This window comes from Nicrophorus vespilloides, unplaced genomic scaffold (assembly GCF_001412225.1).
Source record: "Nicrophorus vespilloides isolate i.1.1-1 unplaced genomic scaffold, Nicve_v1.0, whole genome shotgun sequence".
Classification (NCBI taxonomy): Eukaryota; Metazoa; Arthropoda; class Insecta; order Coleoptera; family Silphidae; genus Nicrophorus; species Nicrophorus vespilloides.
In genome coordinates this window covers 164,323-190,238 of record NW_017100060.1, presented here as the reverse complement: position 1 = coordinate 190,238, position 25,916 = coordinate 164,323, and the positions used below count along the sequence as shown (strand labels likewise).

Here is a 25,916-nt window from a genome sequence, read left to right as displayed (position 1 = left end):
GGGACAACACAAACAGAATTTAATTTTAAACGGCCCCACACACAACATCATTACATTGCGCCGCGGCTATATTATTTCCGTTGCCAATGTCAAGTGCGAAAATAGCGAGAATGCAGTCTCTCCTCCGCCATCATCCATCCTCTTTCTCCTGCGGTCGGGATTGTCTGCCTGAAAGTCACGCCTTGGCCTAGGCCTAGGCGTAGGTAGGCCTTCTCTTCATCTTCATAATCATCAAACATCAACAACTTGGCCTTTTCTTCTTCAGCTATACACCGACTCTTCCAATATATGTAATTATTCTGTAAGCAGCGGTAACGGCATTTCTTGCTTGCAATTAGCGATTATGAACTCCGGCCAGAATGCGTTTTATTTAAAATATTTATTGCCGTTTAATGGCTAAACTCGCAAGAAACACGTTCCACGAGTCGGCCTCACACACTTTGCAAAACTACGAAACGGCTCAACTGCATAAATGAAGATGAAAAAGAAAAAAGACCCACATTCACTTTGCCGTCGTAGGAATCATCGATTCTTCTCTTCTATTCCCGCAGAAGAGGAGGAAGCTGATTGGCTTCGATTAGTTGGCAAAGATAAGGTTCGGCTGCAAAAATCTAAGACCACATCTCCCTCTCTCCCCCCTTCGACCATCATCAAGCAAGCAGGGATTCTTTTCCAAACGGGCTCCATCTTGTGCCGCTATTTCATCCACAGCCTCCTATCTCTTCCTCCTGCTCCACCTCCACCGTCGTCTCCTCCTGCTGTGCTGCTGCTTTTAGTCCTTCTCTCATTGGCAAACAAAACGCTTTCCTAGCGAATTATAGCTTTCTATTGAAACGGCTAGGCCGGGGCAAAAAATCGGCGCACATATCACGGTGAAATGTAAATGAACTTGCGCGACGCAGCCTCCAGTTTCTCACGAGATAAAACGGGAACGACACAACAAGAAGACGGAAAAGGTAGGTAGAGGTATACACACACATATATATATACAAAACGACGGTGTAAATATTGGCTTTTTCGCCAAACAGAATCGACCTGTGCCAAAGAGGTTTCAACGCTCTCCGCAGCTCCGACATTCTACTATTTGCCTCGCATGTTTACACCGCAATCTGCATATCGTTATGATAGATGCAGCATATAGATGAGCAGAACCGGACAGGGAATTCGCCTCGAGAGTCACAAAAACAACGAACGATGTATGCAAACGCTGCTGCTGTCTGAGCAAATCATCTCTTCCTTTGACTCTAACCAAACGACATCTGTTCCTTTCAATCAACAATTAATAACACATTTATTATTAATTTCCACTTTAATCATTCAAGCGCAACATCACTGATCAAATAAAAAATATATAAAAACTTTAATTCATTCAATTGGTAAATAACTTAAATAGAAAGGATTATCCAATTGAAATAAATTTTACTTAATGAAAATTGTAGCTCGTCCTGTATATAATTAATTTATATATTGCGTAAAGTAAAGAATTCCATTAAATATTTTGTATACTATTACTTCTAATACTTCATAATTTGATTGCTTTCATTTGTTTAATATAAGAAATAATCAAAGTATAGAATTAATTATTGAACTGAAATTCGATTACAATTTTAGTAATTTTCATATTTTTTCTAGATTCATGATTGTTTTATTTCATAGTTATTATTATAGAAACTACTAAAGGTAGAAATAAAACTGTAATTGTTTAATAAAAAAAAATATTGGATACATGGGAATTTGAGACTATAACTGTTCTTAGAAAATGTGAAATTACTGAGATTTAAAGGTGATGATGTTTTAATTACTAATTAGTTGCAAGATGTTGAATTAATACTGTCTTTACTGTAAATGAAGACGCTTTGAATTCGAGTTATGTTAAATGAAATAAATGTTTGTCGTGGTGAGAGAATAATTAGAAAATTCTGCATGTAATTCGGTCTCTAATTGATGCGAGTATAAGCATGAAATTGTTTGGAAGCAAATGGGTTTCTTTGGTTTTGAAGCGATAAAACAATTCGTGGTAAACGAAGCTTTCATTGCATAAATTTATGGATGGTGATAGCCTACTTCTGCATTTGCATTATATGAGTGATGGTAGTGAAATGTTAACTGTAACAATAATTCACATCAAGAGCTTGGATCTAAATTCGTTATTATAATAAATTTGAGTAGATGAAAAATTGCTACCGGTATGAGTTGTGTTTAATTAAGGCTGATGGCAAGATCTGCAAATCAGCCCACGCCCGATTCCTGTTATCTGCATAGAAAGGAGGGCTCTTGATCCAACGTTTTACATGAGGCATATCATTGTTGCATGCGATGCGAGGAGGAGAGTTGAGAGAGGACGAAAGCCTCTGTTCTCCCACGTAAATTTTAATTAGAAACGAAAACCCGTCCGGAGCCACCGTCCTACTCGTCTGGTGAGTTATTTGAAAAACCACCTCGAGTCGATATAACTCCTCTAGTTCAGGACAGTTGAGGTAGGTCGGAGCACCAGACGACGTGCAGCGAGACGATGGGTGTGGACCCGAGGTCTGCAAGAGGAGTACGCCCACAAAAATGCACGAGCCTCGCCAAATACCGGTGCCGCCCTCGCACAGAGACCGGCTGCACCTTCGAGCTTCAAGACACCATTCAAAGATGGAGTCCCATCCCGCCACGAATTCAAACTTGCTGTTGCTGCTGCACATAAAGAGAAAACCGCGGCAAACAAATTGCTGCGAGAGAGATCAAAGGCACCTCCTGCGGCTCTGGTCATCGGCAGAAGGTTGAGGAACACGTCTCAGCAATAATATTTACTATTTCACATTCCTATCTCTGCAACGAACACAAGCAAACAAACAAACAAAGAACAACCAAACACAGTACGTATACAGCAATTGCGGGAATTTGCATAATAAATGCGTCTCGATATGCCACACACAAACAATTTCAGCCGACGCGACATTAAAAACGATTTACATCTATTATTAACTCGCTGTTAACCATCAGTTTCCGCTCACGACGCTAATTCCCTTTTTTTGAATTACAGCAAGACAACAATCATAAAATGTTCCAATAATAAATTTTATCGCAGGCTTAATTTAATGAAGATTAAACTTTGTAACGAAATATATTATGATGCGAGATTGATGGAGATATTAAATTTCAAAGATGATTCGTAATTGGATACTCAGCGCAGATGCGAAAAGGAAAACAACTGATGAAATTCGGAGCGAAATTAAATTTCCGGTCGATACATCTTAGAAGAAAAGCTTTTCTCTAAAGTCAAGGACCTCAAGATTTAATATAATCTTGTTTTTGATATCAAAGAGGAAAATATTAAGAACAAACAATCATTCATTCATTGATAGTGAACATTAATTTAATAATAATCTAAGAAAATCTTTAAAAAAATGAGAAAAAATTAAAAATATCTGAAAAAAACTGTTCAAATTTGATAATTGGAAATGTGATTGATGTAAGTTGACATGTATTTGTAATGAAATCAAATACCAAAAGATATTAAAATGAAACATGAAAAAGTTAAGTTTAGAAATGAAAGAGATTACGTCAATCAATTTTGTTTTTGAAAAATAGAATGAAGAGTGATGGATGTGTTTTTGTAATTGCGTAAAACGGTCGAAAGGGCCTTTGAACTTTATCGATCCTCATGGTTGTTGTTTACGCGACAAAATTTTAATTGCGTTGACCCGGATTATTGTAATCTTCGGACGTCAATTTATACAAAGTGTTTTTTTTCTGTCTGTCTGAAGAAGCGAGTGTGTGTGTAGTGCAGAAGTTCGCATGCATACAACTTTCCGAGGGAGTGTACGAAAGCCTCGGCCACGAACCAACAACATATGGGACGGTTCCATGAGTCACCCATGCAGACTGCAGGAAATGCACCTAGCGATCCTTTGTTTCAGATTAAAACGCGATGACGCATCCAAGGAGAGAAGGAGGAGTGAGCGAATGAGCGAGGAACTAGTCCTCACCCATGACATGGAACCGAAAGAAGAAAAAAATAAGGATACAAATGAATAACCGAAGATTTACATGAATCCACCCATAAAAGGGCGACCTTATAATATAATGGGCAGAGAGAGAGCGCTCACATAAATATGTATTGATGAGGAGCAACTAACAGAGCGAACGAAATAAAAGCAACAGGAAGGATCAGCAGGAATGTAGCGAAGAATGCATGCGCGCCGGAACCTTGAATATTAATACCAACAAACTATATTTAGGCTCAATTTGCACTTATTGTTAATTCCATGCTGCAGCCATTACCGGCTAACGAAACAAAAGTGAAACTGAAAATAAAATTAAAAGAATAACGATGATGATGAGGCCTTGATATGCAAATCGAAGCGCGCTAAGTTTTATCAAAAACCCAACACACACCCACAGCAAATGAATCGGAGCCTGATACCATTTTATTTATTTTTTTGTTGACTTTCTGTTCGTTATTATTTGCAGTTTGTTGGTCGCCCCAACAAGACTGGTTCCACGGGTTTCGCGTTACATAATAATAATAACGAAAACGCCCTGAAAGAAGTGGAAAGCCGCGCGTCGAACCTCCGGGGGCTTTCAGGAAGAAAAGCTCCTATTGCCCTACTCCGGCGCTAAATATACACACTTGGGTTAAGAACGCGGCAACGGAGGAGAGGTCCCAGTCTTTTGCGAGTTATACAACCAACTCACCTTTCGACCGTCTCCTATTTTCATCCGCACAAACCCAATTATACCTTCTTAAGAGCAAGTCATCCTTTTTTTTTATTGCATCTGTTAAAACCATCTTCCATTTTCAATCGCCAAATCCAAATACACTTTTGAACATTAGTAAAAAGAATTTATTTAGATATATTTACTGAGCCAAAAATCTATCGACTAAAAAAATGTGTTTTTTTGTGCAAAGTTGCATAATTATTGCTGCAAATATTATCAGTTTATTTTTTAAATAAACCTACTTGATAATAATATCCCTACATTGATAACAAAATATCTGCGTCGTTAAGTTTTTTTGCTTACATTTCGTAAGAAAAATGTGTCTGAATTGTGCAACTCGCATAATTATAAAACAAACAAATATAATCATTAAAAAAAAAAGTCGTAATCAAGAGGGAAAGCAAAAAGCCGGAAGCGGTTTCGTCGCCAAAAAAAAAATCCCCATGAATAATGTCCCAAAATAACAGTATGCAAATTGAAACCTTTATTCGAAGAACCCCTCGACTTCTACATAAAAAAAAGGGCCGAGCGTAATTTGTAAAACCCTTGCGCATTTGTAACACGTAGGGAAGGGCGGCAAACACGAGAGTGTTCCTAATTTATAAATGACCCTACGTATATTTATTTTATGCGCCGCCTTCGTAACAAAAAAAAAACAATTCCGCGCGTTGGGTCAAAGGATCAAGAGCGTAACTTTTTTCTTTTATCACCGTCCTGGAAAAATCCCGTATATTTCATAGAGGGCGTAATAAATTCTCAAGGATCGCATTTTATTCGCACATATCGTAAAATAAAATAAATAAAAAAAATACTCGAGGAGAGAAATATCATAAAAATAAAAGTGGAGTAAGAGAGAGAGAGAGATGGAACGGCCTCCATCCCTCAGTGTCATAATTCCGGCTCTCCCCTAATACGTTTCAACCCTCTGAGCAAATATAAAACTCGCAACTAGGACAAATACGCGAGTTTCGCATGGAAACGGAGAGGAAATAATTGATGCCCTACCCTGCTCATCCAATAGAGTGATATACATTTTTAACGTAGTTTTTTTTATTATTATTGTAGCTAAAACTTTCGAACAGATAAAACATGTTTTAAGGGCGGAAATTTTGTATAACCAAAGTTTTAAAAGTTTAATAATCTTTATTTATGTACCTTGTTTCCAAAGTACATTTAGAATGTTATTTTTTTTAAATTGAAGATTAATTAATAGAAATTTCATAATTTCTTTTAAGTTGTCTACAAACTTTTCAAAAGCTATAATATTTATAAAAAAAAAATTTACTTGTCAAAAATCTATCAGTATTTGCTTCATGATTTATTCAAAGACAGTAATCATTAGTATTTTAAACACTGATTGAGTATTGACTTAATCGGTGTTTTTTTTTTATAAACTTAAATTTGTTGAATACTAAATTAGACGGAATAAATTGGTTCAAATCGAATATTAATGAATTATATACGATTACCATTAAACGTTGGATAAAGATAGAATCAAAGTGCGTTTGAATATCAATTATTTCTATTTCATTTGAATGAAACGCAGGAAACGCGACGATACAAAAGAAATTTGTAATTCAGAAAATACTCGGCTCGTCCTTTAAAAGGCGCGAGAGAGTGAATGAACGAACGAACGAACGACGCGTGATAATCCTGAAGTGTGTTGCGTTAGAAAATTTACACGTCCTCTCCACATACATTTTTTTTTATGTTTTAATTCAAGTCGACACGTTTCTCTGCTCCCCCTGAGATTGAGCACTATAAAGCCCTTCCACGGTCGAGGGGTGAATTAAAAGCCGGGAGTATTCAAACATTTTTCCCACAGGACACCTCTATCTACTCTTCTCATTTTCCATCTTCTCTATATTTTCTATTTGCATCAGAATATCAAGCAAAATCCGTTCGCAATTAATAAACGTAATCTCGTTCGGTTTCATCCTCTCCCTCCGGTGCGTTTGTTTAATTGCAAAACAAAAGGGATGATGGACGAGGGGCGGTTTTTAGGGTTGGCGGCGGCGGTGGCTTCAGCCCTAGCACGCCGCCTGGATCGATAGGAGACGCAAACGGCGGTGACCATAGCAACCGCATCCAGAAAACCGAAACCCACGACCACCCAACGCATCACCCCTGAACGAGTGGATCTAATTAAGCGATCATTGCTTTATATAAATATTTTAATTTCCGATGTATTATTTTTTTTTGCTTCTTCCTATTTATTACAAGAGAAGCCGCACGTTTTTTAACTGTGAAATGGGAAAACAAAATCGAACGGCTCAAAACAGGAAATTGCATTTGGATCACGTTCGGAGGCGCACAGGAAGTGTCGCCATATTGTGTATGGAACGGTTAGCGCCTCGTGAACCGGCATCAAAAATGGACAAATACCATGGGGCATGCTATGGCTATGGTTAGAAAACGCATTTCGAAATATGCCGCACGATTTCGTAAACTAGCCAGGAAGTCGAACGGTACAGGAAATTGAATTCCAAGCTCCAAGTCGAAAAAAAAAAATGTAATAGTCGTCGTGGTCATTGTGCACCACCTGGCTTCTGGAAACCAGAAATATAGTTTGTTAAGCCTAATGTGAAATGTGTGTTTGCCAAGTCAACGCCTTAATAAAATAAAAGATCGTTTGATAACAGTTTTTGACAAGCTATAGAAGGGTGCATATAAATTCTATGCACGACGACATCTGTGTGTGTCGAGTAAATGGATTTTTTTCCCCCTTGTGCATTTTTGGATGTGGGGTTTCAATTGAAATTGATTGCACTCGATTTACACGAGAACTTTCCGTATTATTTTTATATATTAAATATAAATATTGTATGATGAAAATAGGAGTTGGAAACAGAAAGCGGTTTCTGAGGGAGACCTTTTTACACGCACCGTTGCGTGTCCAGGTGGTAATTATTATTTTTATTTTCAGTTGTAGTTTCCACAATTACTCTCATCACGTTCCATAAACGAAAAAAAAAAAAACGATATGGTTTCGTGAGAGAGCAGCAGCTAAAAAAAGGTTTTGAGAAGACATATAAACTCACCTCTTCCTCCTCCTTCACATCACCGTTCTTATCAATGTCCTTGCTGGGCTTTGACTTTTTGGAGAACGAGATTGTCCGAAAAGACCACTTCTTTTTCTTCTCTTTCTTTTTCTTCTCCTTGTCCGGTGTCTCGTCGGCCTTCTCGTCGGAGCTCTTCTCGTCCGTGCTCTTCTCCGTGCTCACCTCTGTGGTGGTTGCTGTCTCGTTCAGCTGATCTCCGCCCTCCGCCTCCACAGGCGTCTTAGCCTCTGTGGATTCTGCTGCTGCTGCGGCGGCCGCCTCGGGCACACCGTTGGCCTTTATCACATCGCCATCTTCCTTCTTCTCGCCTTCCTCTTTGTCCTAAAAAACAAGGTGAAACGGTTGGATTAGCGCAATACAAATAAAACGATGGATGATGATGATGATGATGCAGTAGAAACGAGTTTGTCGTGGACTGCTCTCGACCGAAAGGAATAAAAAAAAAAATTTAATAAACTCGTAATGCTAGTGCGTGGAAGGACTAGTCGAAGACCTTCCTCGGTGGGATGAATTATGAAAAAGGTTGAAGAGAGCATGTGTAATTTTAGGAATCGTGTAATTAATAGACGGTGCGAATGGTCGAGGGTATAGAAAAAAAAAGAAGGAGAGCAGCGGTAGTAACTGGTCATCATTATACGGGTGAGAGCATGGATGAGGCATGACAGAGAACTAATCGTACCTCAATTGACGAACCAATACGTACACACAAACAACATTTAAATGAAGAACACGAAATAAAAAGGAAGGATAAAACCTTTGGTTGGAGAGGAGAGAGCAGAGGATACAGGCACCAGCGGCCTTGGTCACGGCCAGTAACCTAGGCCTAACCCTGTCACAATGGACCCCTATTAATACGGTGTTTGTGTGATCAGTGGTGTGAGAAGAAAAACCTCCACATCATCAACGCCGTTTTACATGGCAACAAAATGGAACTGTAAATATATACACAATAAACCTTCTTTTACGACCCAATAACTGCTATCATCAGGAATCAATTAATTAAACCAAAAAGAGAAAAGAATTGATTGTGGAGACGTGCTGGTAGTAGCAAGCGTTTCTCTAATTGCTTAACTTATCATTGAGGAGACGCACCAGAGGGTTGTTAAAAAAAAATTGGTAGTAGTGCAGAAGGAGAGGACAGAATAAGAGAGGAAGAAGAAAAAAAACTAGTCTCGCACCATCTGCCGCGCCTTAATTAACTCAAATTTGGGAAACGGGTTTTTCCACAGCTTCCACCCAATTATCGCAATTAAAGCAAGCTGACGATGGGCGAGAAGAAAAATGCCAGCGCTGTTAATGGACTCGAAAACGATAGGTTCACAAAAAAAAAACATCGAGAGGTTTTGGTAAACGAAAAAATCCTTATGTAAACACAGTTTTTTTCCCCTTTTCAATGGTTTGATTTCTTTAAAACGGACAATCTTCTATTCAGAAAGATATTTCCTTGATTAAACAACAAAGTTTACTTAAACACATTTTTTCTTTTGAGAATACAAGGAAATTTGAAAATAGAAAACTTCACTAACTTAAAATGCAGTGAATTGTTTTCAAGTGATTCTTAGAAACGAACAAACATACCTCTATTAGGAATTGTATTTTCTTGATTAAATAAAGAAACGGACGTTTCAAGTATGCACAAGTTGACAAAGTTTACTTAAAGAAAATATTTATGACAAAAAAGACAAGATAATTAACAAAAACATAATTATATAAATGTTTTTCTAAATATGAAAATTGTCTGCAATTATATAGAAAAATGATAATTGTAATTATCTACACAATAATTGGAGTTTTACAAATTGCAATTAGAATTAACAAATTATTAAATTAGTGATAAGATTAAAAAAGATACATAACTTTAATATTAATTGTTTCTGCAAAATGTAAATGTGAGAAATAATTGATATATTGGTTGGTAAATAAATAAATAAATATAGACCGAAACCGAAAGACGATGTTCTTGTTTATATGCAATTGTAAATGATTAAGTTAATTACACGTTCCTCATTGCAGCTAATTGATCATCGAAACATCGTTCGGAGAAATAGTTAATGGAATCCAATAAGACCGAAGTGTATATTCATGGGAAACTACTACTAAACGACCAATTATAAATGAAGATTCGGTTGGACTTTTCTTTTGTACGGTTTCGAACTTTTTGTTTTTTTCTCTTGCAGAAATTATAACAGGCCTAAGAAGAATCCAGTTTTCGCATAAACGAGAGAGGCAAAATGACTATCTTTAAAACGTGCACAGCTGTTGATGTTTTATATACCCGGAGAGTGCACAAGGTCGGAGCGAGACCAAACGAAATATTTCATATCTATCCACAAAGAGAAAACAGGCTGTCAAATGTACAGAAGAATGAGACGCCGTCTTTTGGGAAATGAATTTTTCTTGTTATGATTCTTTTTTTTAGAATAATGTGAAATTAGTCTTCGATTGAGTTTCATTTCCTTGTGATGGATTTGGTAATTCTCGTTTGGCAAACGACAAAGGAAGTGGATTCTTTGCATATGGCCCGTGTATAATTAGAGAGGATGCGGGATGGATGATTTTTAGGTAGAAAAAGAGATGATGATGAGGAGGAGAAGAAGTTTTGCTCACCGCGAATTCTATTTCGGTGTGAGGTGCGGTTCCGTTCGTCGTGACCTTGGCGTCCAGATCGCCGATCTTCTCCACTTTTCCTTCACCCTCGACGGGACTCTCGGCCTCTCCTTTCTTCGGCGATGTGGTGATGTCGACTGACCTCCTGGACTGTTTCGCACCCATTGTCTCTAATTTATATTTGTCTTATTTACTGATTAATCCTTAATATCTGCAATGAAAACAAAAGAAACATTAATAAAACAATAACCAAAACGCATTCACCTAACTTAGAAACAAAAGCAAACAATTGAAATACGTCCTGCATTGAAAAAGCACCGAAAACTAAAGCGATTTGTCGGGGGGACAGACGTTTCCCGACACTCCCTGACATTTGACGCTACTGAAAATGTCAGACGATCCCAATGTTTGCAAAATAAAAAGATACCTTCATTATTTACGTAACTCTTTTTTTATTATTATTATTACACTTTATTCCTGTTACAGCGCATATCGCTCATATCAATTTTACAAATTGAAGTTTCCTCTTTCATCCATTACTCATACTATTATTTCATAAAAAAATACAAAACCCGTGATAAGATAATAATATTTCAAACAAAAAGGTACTGGAAATTCGCATTACTCAACCGCGCTTACGAAACTTTCCAAAGCTATCTTATTATCTTTTTTTTTTCCTCGCCGCAACGATTCGGTTTACATAATAAATAAAATATGTAGAAGCTTCTACAGTTTAGTTTACTTTGAAATGAGTGTGTGTGTGTTTTTTTAAAGAGCGATTTATTTGTTTACTGCAACACTTAAGGCAATAAACAAAATTGTTAAGATATTGAATCATAAAATTTTCATTATTATGTCGGGCGCCGACTTCTCATTACTCATCAACGCAGCACAACATAAATTAATCATCGCGTTAAGCGGAAATATCAACAATGAAATTCACCACAATTCGCAACTTAATATTAGCAAAAGTTATGCAATTGTTGATTATTTCTATTATTATAACAAAAATAATGCATAATAAATACATATAAAATACATTAGAAATTATTTCTTATATAACAATTAGCAATAACTTTCCACTAATAAATTTATTACAACGTAAAAGCACTCGTTTTAATTACTTCGAAAGAAAGTGAACTTAAATTCACTTAATTGATTTTTGTTTTCAAATTAGAAGAAATAAAATCTAATTCAATAATTATTATAATTTTATCTTTAAAAAAATATAAAATTTCTTAATTTGTTGAATGATAGAAACGATGCAGTTTCGATTTAATGAATCTTAATGGTCAAAACTTGGAAAAAAACTTGATTTTTCGGAGCAGGTGGGCTTATACAAAATGTGTTCCATTTTGGCTTTAAATTTATTAAAACGCATTTTGTATTTCAATGCAGAAGACTCGCAGCAAAAGAAGTAGAAAAAACGCTAAATTATTAACGCATCCGGTAATTTAGTGCAACTAAAAACGGAAACAAGTTATTTCTTTCTGCATAATATACAAATAAAATACACATATTATAATTTACGAAACTTTTGCAAATTTGTAAAACATCATTTTTTCTGTACAATAATTAAATAATTTACAAATTAAATTTAAAAAAATATTGGAAACTTTTCGCTTCATTTTTCTGTTAAACAAACAACGATTTCATTAATGCATTCCTTTTACAGAAGCAAATTGTTAAATAAAAAAAAAGTGAAACAATAACGTCGACAATGAATAAAACATTATTGATGACTGGAAAATATTTACACAAATAGCTTTTATATTAATAAATACAAAGGATATTCAGTTTGAAATTATTAAATTAAAATAATTTTATATTTGTTAAGGATTAAATTGTAATTTGAATAGTTCAAATTGTTTAATAATTAGCAATTAAAAGTTCTATTGAAAGTATTCACACAATGGCTAATAATAATAACAATACAATGCGATTAATTGTAGGACAAAAGATCTATAAATGTGAGAAATATTACCCATATAATGAATGCGCTGTTGTCTTAATTGATCTAAGTCTTAACATTCCTTCTTTTCATATACACACTAACAAATAGAACAAAGCAACCCTTGTATTATGAAATTGTGTCCAATTTGGTTTTGTTTAAAAAACTAAAAGCTGTTTATTTAATAACGATACTGGAGGATTCAAAAAGTTTTTTTTCATAAGATGTTTATACATAAATGTCCAAACAGAAGGAATGCAATAAATCGTTGATGAATAGGCCATAGTTGTAAAAAATTTGAAGGACTTTTCTGGCGTAGAAATCAACAATATATTTATTGAAAATAATAAAAAATATGATGATTCTTCAGAATGTGAAGAAGAAAAAGGTAAGAATAGATATTTATAAGTGTTTACGAATCTAGTGTGTGAATAACAAGAAAAAAAAAAGTGTTAACTGGAATAACAAAAGCAAAATATATGCAGTACATTTTATGATGATGGTGGTAATGAATCTATCAATGTTAAAAAGAAGTTATTTGTGTTTTTCTAAGGAAACTTGTGTTGTTTTAAATTGGATAAATAGTTATAATTGTTTAAAGAAAATTATTGATAATTAAAAAAAATAAAAATGTATCTCCTTCTGTACTTTTTATCCTTTTCCAAGTCTGCAATTTCAAAAAAAATATGTATGCAGAATTGCTGGTTGTGTTTATGCGCGCAACGGCCATGAACCAATTTCCCATGCATCATTTAAATGCCCATTTCGCAAATGCGAAAACTGAACGGAAAGAGTTCGAAGCACGAAGAATGGGATGTAATCAAGGCGTCTTCGATCAAAATTCTGTTACGCAATTATTCAACATTAGATAAAGGAAAATATAAATTAAAAAAAAAAATAATCGAATAACTGTTGGTAATTTCGATGATGAGGAACGAGTAAAAAATATATATATAGATATATACGAAGAGATTTATCATGTTGTAACGGACAAAGGATGATTATGAAAATTGTTCTCTTCAAATTCGAGCGTGAAGGCACGAATGTGGAGCGAAAGGTTTATATAAAAAAAAAGTTACCTATTATTACGTTATAATCCAAAAAAAAAACTAATTTAATCCTGGCTTAGGATTTGGTAACACTGTTTTTTTTAATATCACTTTGTAAGAGCCTGAGGAACAATCGCACTCTTGCAGAACACAGGGGGAGGGGAAAATGAAGAGAAGCTCACACAACGAAAACAAGTGTACTTTATACTACATGTATATAAAAATGTGTGCTGCTGCTGTTCCTCAACGCCAGACACTAGTAACCGCTGGAAAAGAGCTATGGGACTGGAAAGAATCACAGTTTACTACAAAACACAAAGCCGTAGTGTGTGTGTTGAGGATGGAGCACAAATTTGGTTTGGAGAGAGGGAAGGAACTGTGTCACTGCACACACACACCAAATGCTTTTTGAATAGTCAGTCGGTTATTATTATTCCAAAAGGAATCACAAAAGGACAGACGATAATGGTTTTTCTTTTTTTTTTTTATTTGGTAGGAGGGAGAGACTAAGAATGTAATGTGGACAAAGGAAGAAGGAAACAAGTCAACGTAATTCTCTGCCCCCTTCCTAACTAAAAATTGTAAACCCTAATCGGAGTCTAGCTAATCCAAGAACCGATAATCAAAGAGAATATTTAAAATAACCATCTCCAATTTGATACTCGCTTCTTGGTAAATATATCATGTGTTGTCGCGCTTGTTTATATCTATTTCGTTGATAAAGCGTTCTCGAAATGCGTGCTAAAAATATACCAGTTTTAGTATCAGCACAAATTTCTACGGATACAAAATGATTCACAATTCAACCATATTCCACCCACGCACTCGATACGAGCATCCTCATTATAAACATTTTGTTATTGAACAATTTCATATAAAACTTAATTACTTCTGTTTATTACACAGACAAAATCTCCTTTACAGCCTCCGTTTTTTCACAAGTTTTCTTAAGAATTTCAATAGTTAACATAAACTTTATATCAGCGTTTCTCAAACTTTTTCTTGAGTAATCCAACTATTATTTTTAACTTGCTTTGACACATGGTGACAGCTGTCACAGAGCGACTCAACTGTTTATAACTTATAATTTAACTTGCTTTGACACATGGTGACAACTGTCCCAGTGTGACCCAACAGTTTATAACTTAAAATTTAACTTGCTTTGACACATGGTGACAACTGTCACAGTGGGACCCAACAGTTTATAACTTAAAATTTAACTTGCTTTGACACATGGTGACAACTGTCACAGTGCGACCCAACTGTTTATAATTTAAAATGTAACTTGCTTTGACACATGGTAACAACTGTCCCAGTATGACCCAACGGTTTATAACTTAAAATTTAACTTGCTTTGACACATAGTAACAACTGTCACCGTGCGACCCAACTTTTTATAACTTAAAATTTAACTTTCTTTGACAACTGTCATTAATAAATTTAACTCATTCCAAATGTTGCGTAACGCTGGTTTAAATAATAAATGCTGGAACAATAATTGAAAAAATTATCGTTATTATTTTTAGAGTATCTCTATTTTTATATGTTTGCTAAAGAGATTGCTTTGGATGGAGAGCAGTTAAGTGTATTTATTCGCACAATTCCGTCCAATTACATGCGATACGTCGGATAGTCTGTTGTTTGCAGAGCGAATATTTGCACGATAACAAAATTGTATATATATAAATGTATAGGAAAGATAACGAAGATCCAATATTTGCATGCGAAAAAAAAAAGTTGCACGAAGAGTAAGAAGAAAAAAAAACGCGCGTTTATTTTCAGTTAGACCCGGAGATTTGTTACCGATATTTCGAGCTATTTGATTATGCAAATATTAGCTTTATGTAATTTATTCTCACGATTTTTATTTAGAGATTCAAAAAAAACTGTATTTCTTATCCAAATTTGACAATCTTTGAGTTGTTTACAATATTATTTAAAAATTTCCTTAAAGAAACGTCTTTATATCACTTTTTTTTTTAATTTTCTTGTAACTTTTATAAAATTATTTGAATTTTCTTTAAAATAAAAGCTATGTATTTTATATAATTTATTTGGCTTGAAAATGTTGTAACTAATACAAATTTGCTAATACTCGTAGCTTATTTACATTACAATTTGCAAGGTTTCTTTAAAAGCAAAATTTCGTCGTAAAAAATGTCTTGTTTTCATTTTTCTTGCTACCTGCTAATATTTTTGTGTTAAGGAATTTACATATGGGACCAGAAGATGCTTTTTTACTACCTTGTCTCACAATTGATGGAAAAACGAAATAAAGAATAAGTTAAAAATTATGGGTATTTCTGTACAAAGATTAGATAACTGTTAACTTGTAACAAAGCGAAAATTTAAAAAAAAAAGAAAGGTTTCAGGAAGTTGAAGTTCCGGTGCATTCCAATGCATTTATTATTTTACCTGTACCGTGATAAAATACTAAACGAGTTGTGTAAACGCCAAACCAATATTTGAAATGTTCTTTCTATCCTGTTTATTTATTACGTTTTAAATTGATAAATTGAATTTCCAGAAGATAGGAGAGAACACTTCGAGTTTCTTTTTGAATGGATGGTAGAGAAAGGATTTAGCGGCAGGGATTCGCCTATCTCGGAACCTAGATTACAAACTGGTCAGGTTCTCTTCTCATCCATTCTTCCATATAATCTTTTTATTTTCTTCTACTTCGTCCACCGTAAAAAGGTTTTACCTACGTGTGTCCGTAACAGCAAGAGGAGGCGCATTGGGGAATTCGAAATATTTACCTGCGATCCATGTTTGGACTCAGATAAGATCCACTTTGTTGAGCTTCTGTGGAATTTATAATTTTATCACTTAGCTTCTTCTCACTGCAGCACCGCAATCTGTGCGCGCTTTTCATTTATTTACAATTTACTCTAACTATCAATATTTACTAACCATTAAAGACACACCTAAGATATCTTCATTAATTACAAAAAAAAATAGTGATATTTTCATTTAATAGAAGAAAATGATTGTTATTTCAATAGAATTTCAGGAAAATAGATAAAAAACGGATGGAATTAAATGCAGACGATAAAAAGTTCAGGAATTTTTACTTTCAACGGAAATCATCATACCGAATAGAAGAATTCGGGTCAATGTTGGAAGCGATGTTGATTAATTGCATTTTCCCCAACATGAATCATTCATGTTTTAGAAGATTGCAGAGTTTGCGGAAGAATTGAATGGAAACTATTGTGCTCTCTTATCCGTTTTTGGACGATTGCCAAACGCTCCAACTATTTCCCCATTAATTGCATAAACCACTCGCGGTGTGTTTTCACGAAATGAGCACGCACGTCTTCTTTTCCGAGAGATGCAGATTAAAAAATAAAACAATTATTCTCAAACACTGCGAAAGCATGCATAATTTACAATGAACATTGCGCAGTTTAAATTGTGATGTACAAACTTCTCATAGTTTATTATATACAAACACACTTACATTAATTAATTTTCAGTTACAAAATCTTTGTTTCTGAAGATATTTATGAAAAATTAAGATATTTTATTTGATGCTCCGAATATAAGAGTCCCATTTCACATAAAAATTTGTCCGAAAATAAGATTCCCATTTGAATTTATTAGAGACTATGGATCAACGCTTGAAGACTTGATCTTTTTTTCTATATTTTTCTACTAATAAACAAAAATAACCTAATTTTTCAAATGGAACTACTATATTCAATTGTGGTAATAAATTATAGTAGAAGGTTGCTAGTTGTATCTGTAATTTATTTCTTTAAATTAATGTAAGTTTTTAATTTGATCTAGAAAATGTTTAATTAGTAATATTATTGTATGATTATATAGAATTTGAGGAAATATTGTGTGGGATTTAATGCGTTTGAGAGAACTCGGTGATATTAATGTTGGGAAAACGGTGACGTGTCCATTTTAAATGCAAAACAATTAAGTTGGCGATTAAACGATAAATTAAGACGGCTTCATTCCGGAATGACTTATTTATGCTTCCTGAAAGCGAATAATAACACTAATCTCGCCGGCTACCATTTGAGCAAATAATGAATAGCTCAAGTCGAGGAGAGCTCCGGGCAGTCCGAATAAATTACGTTTTACTACAACATTTACAGTTCCACACGATTGACAGGGAAGTCGAATAAATATGCCGATGGAAAAATAGATAAAGAGAAGAAACACGAATGGATGATGTCAGGAATGACAGTCGAATAAACACAAATGTCAGAGGTAACATTGCTGCGAGTTGTCGTAGCCGTGTTATGCAATGCGCTTGTGGCGACGTCGTCCTGCCCAGAGGAAATGAAGACCAACGTTGGCGGAGTGCTGACCAGCTTGAATTACAACGACATATCGAAAGAGAACGGCAGTTGCACGCATCGCATAACCTCGCGCAACGGATACATGGAATTGCAATTAGTGGACATCGTCCACCAGGAAATGGTGTGTCCCTGCTGCGTCTCGCTGGAGGTGAGATCGGATGATGGTGAGGAGTATCTGTACTGCGCCAACGTTAACCTGACGAAGAAGCCGCAGTCGTTCCGCGGGTACGAATTCCAGGTGTCTTACAAGGTTCCCGGAAGGTCGAGGAGTTCGATCAAGTGGAATTACACGACGTCGAGGAGGTGCGGAGCGACGGAGTTCGAATGCGATGATCGATTGGGCTGTTACGGAAGGACTTCGATTTGCGACAAGAAGACAGATTGTTACGATCAATCGGACGAGGTTCGCTGCGCCCGGAGGGTCTGCAAGAACGATATGCGAAAGGAGAGGTTCTTCGTGTGCGGAAACGGCGACTGCATCGACTCGTACCTGGTGAACAACGGGATAAGAGATTGCCGGGACGGCAGCGACGAGAAGTCCCTGGGCACCTCGTACGTGATCCTGATAACGGTAATACTGTTCTCGCTGTTCGCAATGCTGATATGTCGTTGGTACGTCTTCCGGAGGGATGTTGGGCGACTGATGGAGAACATGCCGGAATTTCCGTTGCCGCCCTTCCGGGCTCCCGGCGACCGTCAGGACGATTCCGAGGAAGCCAGAATATCGGAGGGGGATCTTCAAAGCGGCGGAGAGATATTCGAGGCTTACGTCGAAAGCAGAAGAAACAGCGATTCCTGCCAGAGGCACAGGATAAGACGCGTGAAATCGAAGGACAAAAGGAGGCTGATCGATGCCAGCCACGGGGATGACAGCATCGTCGCTTTGGCGAGCCTCAGTCTGGACCCGAGCAGCTGCATCGGACTCAGCAAAGAGAACATAGCGAGGATCAATTCGGCAACTTCGTCTTCCATCCAAGACAACGATCATTCCATCACAATCCAAATGGACGAGAAGCAACCAAACACTCCGTGACCATTTTTCTTGTTTGCTGTTAAACTTCTAACATTGGAAAGATGCGAACGATTACAAACTAAAAACATTTTGTTGCGCGATGCAAGGAATGGAGAGCTAACTCACGCTCGACCTAAAACTCTTCTTGAGCTCGGTCGGACTCCGTAAAGCCGCTCACCTGAAACGAGAAAAATCCCGACCGTTTCCAATTGGATACACATTAAAGATCGCGGTGGGTGTCAAGGGGAAGCCTCTCTTTTGCTCCTCGAGTTTATTTTTTTGTTGTTGTTTTCTTCATCTTCTGTTCGTCGCTGTCCTTTATGACCATGTATATCTGATTACACGAGATCACATTAAATATTAATGTGATATAAATCCAACATGTCAGACATAAATCAATAGAACTTAATAGACGCATATCATAAATTTTCATTTCGATAACTCACATTTAGTTTTTTTTTCTTCTGCCATTTATCTCTCGACCATTTACAATAATTATCATTATTATTTCCTTCTTATGGTGAATATATATGGCGTGAATCATAATTCTACTGTTGCAGCGCGTCGGCGTCGACGACGGCAATGACCGCCGCAATTATTTACGAAAGGGAATTTGTTTAATAGGGGATTCCACATTTCCTCTACAACTATAAATACACACTCGGGCATTCGTAATTTATATAAACCGACGAAATAATGTTTACCACACTCATCACATCAAATAAAAAAAGAGTTGATCAATTCGTAGCGTTTAAATGGAAACACTAATATTTACATGGAAAACACCGGAAGATTGCGGCAATTCTCATTCATCAAATTCAATATAATTTTAAAAAAAATATTATTTCTATTAAAAAATGTATTTGTAATTTTCTTGAAACATTTATAATTTTATATTTACCTATTTATGTGAAAACGTAAACAAATGTTAGGAAATCACACATGTTGGAACAGCATGTGCTGGCAAAGCGTTTTTTTTTTTTCAACATTGGGGACAGTTAGAAGAGAGAGAATGAGCGGTTCTTCGAACCGAGAGATTAACAGAAGTTAAACAAATTGTAAGAATGAAATGATCCTGAGAAAAACTGAATTGATAGAAGAAATGTGAGACTCGTCGAAACCCCATTGTTCCCAATTTAAGTGTAACCGTTAATGGATGGACAGACGACAATTACGATTAATAATCTTTGAATGCGTTCAATAAGCGGAGGGAGCCGGAACTCCTTCCTAATTGTCCTGAAGCGTCAAATATTAAATGCATCGAGGAGGAAACAACCGTTTCTTTTCTTTGGCTTTCAACGAAGAAGAAATTAATAACGTAAAGTGGTCACGTTCTGAAATGAAATATATACTCTAATACGGAAGTCACACACACACACGAATACTTGTTGGTTTGAATATCCACGCGTCGAGATAGAATTCGAAACCGGAAACAACGATTTCCAATTAGTTCGAAACTGCGCGGAATTTGAACTACTAACGGCCGCATTTTTTAATTCAGCGAAGAAGGCATTCCTTATGGAACTAAAACTGGATCTCGTTGGATCATTAAGAAAGAGCGACCCGATACAAATCATTCCGCAATTTTGTTCCCTCCTCACCTGAGCACACTTCTCTAGTCTCGACACCAAGGTTCATCTAGGTTCAACTTAAATAGCATTTACCAGCGCATTATTATGTGTGTAATAGGTGCAATTGGGAAGGATGCAGCAGTTCCGAGAGTTCGTCGACCGACGCTGTTAATTATTCAAATGGATTAATTGGTTTAGTCATGTACGAAGAAGGTAGTAAATACGACCGAAACACTGAATAACTTATTATATTTCATATACAATTACACAGTATAATATTTAGTTTATAACTTAAATCTACAAATGATTTAATAATTCAAAATTTTAAAAATAATCCTAATATAAGATCTTAATGAATATTGAATCGATTCTTAAAATTCTGCACTTTATTTAGTTGAAACTTGTAGTTAACAAGGGTTGAACGACCTCCTTTGATAATTATTTAAATGAATTAATTAGTTTTGTAAAAAAAAAAAGTATCGTGCTTCGATTGTTATGCCAATGGAATAACGATTACTTAAATTATAATAGCATGAATAATAAATAAATATTGACAAATAGGCGAAATGCCTCCTTCCTTCCAACCCATTCCTCCTCTTCCTGCAATCCCCTTTTCGTGTCTATATATATATATATAATTTTTTTTTTGTAAATTCTTTTTTCGTAATTGGTATGTTGGAGAGTACAATGACTGCGATATCTGCGACCTTGTAACCCCATTGTTGTAGCTGACAAATAAATAAAGCCATTGCGATTCAATAAAATTAAACTATAATATAAAGAAGCGCTTGTCTTGCATATCAACGAACAGAAGCTTTCCTCGGTGCAAAGATCACCCCACATTTATTCCTTGTTCGTTGTTGCTGTTTCTACTTCTGTTCTTCATGCTTTAGGTTCGATTTGGATGGACGGATCCTCGACACATTTCATTTGTTTGCCATGCATTCATCGCAACCTAGGCTACTATACTCGAGCGCCGCTTTTTCTAATTAAAACCGATGGCGCGCGCGTTTTAATGGGACACTAATTAGTTATCTAAACCGGACCCGTTGTATGTTGTACTTTTGTCTTTGTTTTTTTTTTTTGCGCCGACTTTTAATTAAAAACTTTAATTTATTGTGGCGTTTCGGCGCTTCTGGGAAAAACTCGACTCGAATTAAATTAAAATTATACAATGTTAATTAATCATACATCATGGCACGAACTAAATGCACAATCGATGATTCCTTGTTTATTTTTCTTCGTGGTGTTCTTCCTGCGTTTCTCCTTTGTTTTATTTTTGCATGCGCTGTGTATTTTCTATAAATACACCATCTGGCTTCTCGTTCTGCAAACCGATGATTGCGTTTCAAATGTCAATGATCCTGCCATTATCTTACGAGATATTATTATTGTCTTTAGTGCCCGATCGACTACGGCTCGTGAACTCTCTCGACTTATTTATATAAGCGGACGTGCGCGACGGACGATCTTCGATTACGACTTCTTCTCAACTCGCGCGCTCTTTTCTATTCTTCTGAACTTCTTGTTGTTTTTTTTTTACATCGACTTTCTTCTCCGCATCTTAAGTCTACTCCACATAGATTCTCAGATTTCGATGGTCTTCGGGTTCATTGTCTAGGACGAAGATCTCAAGAGCGAAGCAAGTTCACGATCAAGGTCTTCTTCTCGCATCTAATCTTATATAAATAAATATTCTATTGCACCTCTCGAGGATATGCAAAGGTGGTACACCTCTCCTCTCTTCGGCGCACAAACACCGATTTCGATTAGGTATTCAAATTTATTCATTGCATAAAATCGAAAATCCAATCGCGATTTGCATTTTGCGCCCCACTCGACATCGCACTCTACACCACCTACCTTCTTCTTTGAAAACATCAAAAGCACTTTCATGTTAATCTCATCTTCACAAGAAAAAAAAACCCGCAGAATTTCAGTTCTTCGATCAAACGATAATCAAAAGAAACTTGAGAAAGCAGGAAGAACTTCAATCAATTAATTATTACTAAAAAAACAGATATGAATCGACAAAATACAACTTCATTTGCAATTGCAAATTATACCGTTAAAGGATACTTGACAAGTATTTGTAGAACCTTAATAAACCTGTACTTATAACAGTCCAATTAACAAAAATGTCAACTACTTTTTAAAATATTTGTTCAATTATTCAAGTATATGACTTGAGATAAGCTTAAAGTACAAATTATAATATTCACCATTAAAAGATACTTGACAAGTATTTGTACAAATTTAACAAACCTATACTTGTTACAGTCCAATTACTTGAATAATTAATAGAATTGTAAAACATTATTCCTAATTTTCTATTCGCGTAACAAAAATTAAATATGTCAACTACTTTTTAAAGTATTTGTCCAATTATCCAAGTATATCAAAAGTTGAGCTTTAGTACAAGATTTTCCATACACGTAACTATTTTCTACTACCCAAAAAATGATTAAATTTCAACTACTTTTTAAAACATTTATCCAATTATTCAAGTATATGAAGAGATAAGCTTAAAGTACAAATTACAACATTCACCATTAAAAGATACTTGACAAGTATTTGTACAACGATAATAAACCTATACTTGTTACAGTCCAATTACTTGAACAATTAATAGAGTTATAAAATATTATTCATAATTTTCTATTCGCGTAACAAAAATTAAACATGTCAACTACTTTTTAAAGTATTTGTCCAATTATCCAAGTATATCAAAAGTTGGGTTTTAGTACAAGATTTTCCATACACGTAACTACTTTCTATTACTCAAAAAATGATTAAATTTCAACTACTTTTTAAAATATTTGTCCAATTATTCAAGTATATGAAGAGATAAGCTTAAAGTACAAATTATAACATTCACCATTAAAAGATACTTGACAAGTATTTGTACAACATTAACAAACCTATACTTGTTACAGTCCAATTACTTGAACAATTAATAGAGTTGTAAAATATTATTCCTAATTTTGTATTTGCGTAACAAAAATTAAACATGTCAACTTCTTTTTAAAGTATTTGTCCAATTATCCAAGTATATCAAAAGTTGGGCTTTAGTACAAGATTTTCCATACACGTAATTATTTTCTATTACCCAAAACATGATTAAATTTCAACTACTTTCTAAAATATTTGTCCAATTATTCAAGTATATGAAGAGATAAACTTAAAGTACAAATTGCAACATTCACCATTAAAAGATACTTGACAAGAATTTGTACAACTTTAACAAACCTATACTTGCTACAGTCCAATTACTTGAACAATTAATAGAGTTATAAAATATTATTCCTAATTTTCTATTCGCGTAACAAAAATTAAACATGTCAACTACTTTTTAAAGTATTTGTCCAATTATCCAAGTATATCAAAAGTTAGGGTTTAGTACAAGATTTTTCATTCACGTAACTATTTTCTATTACCCAAAAAATGATTAAATTTCAACTACTTTTAAAAATATTTGCCCAATTATCCAAGTATATGAAGAGATAAGCTTAAAGTAAACCGTTAAAAGATACTTGACAAGTATTTGTACAACCTTAATAAACCTACTTGTAACAATTAATAGAGTATTTTAGTTATAAAATATTATTCCTAATTTTCCATTGAAAATTAAACATTTCAACTACCTTTTAAAATATTTGTCCTATTATCTAAATTTATCAAAAGTTAGGCTTTAGTACAAGATTTTTCATTCACTTAACTATTTTCTATTACCCAATTAAATTTCAACTACTTTGTACAATATTTATCCAAATATCCAAGTATAAGCTTAAAATAGAAAATTTTCCAATCACGTAACTATTTTGTTATTATTGTTGTAATTCATTCAAATTCAACATCCAAAAATAATTATTTTAAATATTTGTCCAATAATCCAAGTATATGAAGAGATAAAGTACAAGATTTTCCAATCACGTAACTATTTTATTATTATTATTATAATTCATTCAAATCGAATATCCAAAAAGGTATAAAAAAAAATCAAACAAAATATTCTGTGTCGCATCTCTCTACCAATGAGCACGAAGTGTGCATGCAACTTCCTGTTTACGTTTTTCATTTCTTTTTCCAACATCTTACGCTCCACCGGTGGAGATAAACATCGGAGCAGAGTCAGTAGTATATTAATGGCACAAACATATTTTCATCGAAGAGAAGAAAAAAAAAATAAAATTAATCTCTTTGTTTTGTTTAACGTTGTTCTTTTTATTCCTTGATGAATAATGACGTGTTAAACATCTTCCAGCAATTAAAGCCTACTTGCATAACACGAATTTCACGCTCGGTTACGTAATTAACAGTCCATTTCCTCGCCTTCCTCTACCAAAACGGAACGGGGATCTATCTCAGCATTTAACAACTATTTGCTGCTCCGGCAATTGCTCAACCGTTTGTAATAAAATACGTTTACAATCGATTTCTCAATCATATTTTATTTTTTATAAATAAAGTAAAGTAAAGCACGTGGTGCATCTGATTTTCTTTACTTTTTGTTTTGGGTTGGGGGAGAAACAAGGAGATTGAATCGAAGCCGGCGAGAACACACCCATTTATGTAAGGCTGGATTAAGAAGGTTTGAAGAAATAAGAAAGCAAGTAACAGAATATGCATGCTTGTGTATTGCTACGGCCTTGGGTTCTTTGCCATATATATATATATATTTATTATTTCTTTTTTATTTATACCAAATACAAACGTTATTGTATGTGCACCTTCTTATCTCCATATGGGCGAGGAAAATGTATACATACTACAGCAAGTAAATAGTTTCATAACGAAATTGAATACACTATATTTGAAAGTTACTCCGATTCCAATTTCATTGTACACGGTTTCAAATACTCGGTTTCATTTATTTATTATTATCAATTAATTGGATCGTCCCATCCGCTAATATCAGTTTTCAATGACTCATTCAATTACTTTCACAATATTTAATAATAAAAGTAATACTAATATTTAAAAAAAAATAGTCAAAATATAATGTTAAGTATTTGTAGCCTTTGAAGATTATAATGCAATATTGAATTAACAGCCATTTTGTATTTTATCAAATGCGGAATTCTGCAATTCAAGCAGATTTTCCTAAAATTTTAATTGTTTTCATAAAGTGTTTTCTTTGACTTTTATTATTATTATAAGAAATGCTTACGCATAGATTGCTGTGGAATAATGTAAATATCCGATACATATTTATAAACAAAAGAGCGATAAGGCATGGATGTGGGATGGTTACAAGAATAATATTTTTTTTTTGTGTTGTGTGTGTATAAGTATTGAATGGTGGATGGTGTTTCAGATGGTCCAGGCGCGGAGGAGACAAAGGAGGGAAAGGTCCACCAGTGGTGGCGGCGGGAATTCGGATGAGTCGCGGGGGGGCGACGGCGGTGCAGCAGAAGAAGACAAAAGTTGTTGCTATATATTTGTGAACAACGCTCGTTTGGCAACGTTGCAGACATGTGGGTACCCAACCAGAGTGCCCAAAACCAACACCCTCCGAGTATAGGTGACAGCTGCCGAAGGGGGGCTCCCCATCGGTGGAGGAAACCGAACCCACCCTCGAGCGAAACGAACCAACATTTTTATTTCTTTAATAAATAATCTTTGGGTATCCAAAAAT

At 35.0% G+C, this 25,916-nt stretch overlaps 1 protein-coding gene across 1 annotated transcript in view; it reads right to left on the bottom strand.

Moving 5' to 3' along the window:
- Positions 1 to 25,916, bottom strand: part of LOC108566783 (fibrous sheath CABYR-binding protein-like) — a 38,756-nt gene that overhangs the window by 12,232 nt on the left and 608 nt on the right. Inside the window, exons 2-3 of the mRNA XM_017926827.1 lie at positions 10,377 to 10,587; positions 7,749 to 8,090 (exon numbers count right to left, since the gene is read on the bottom strand). Of these exons, the coding sequence (XP_017782316.1) occupies positions 7,749 to 8,090; positions 10,377 to 10,541 (507 nt within the window). The 5' untranslated portion in view covers positions 10,542 to 10,587. The remainder of the gene's footprint in view (positions 1 to 7,748; positions 8,091 to 10,376; positions 10,588 to 25,916) is intronic.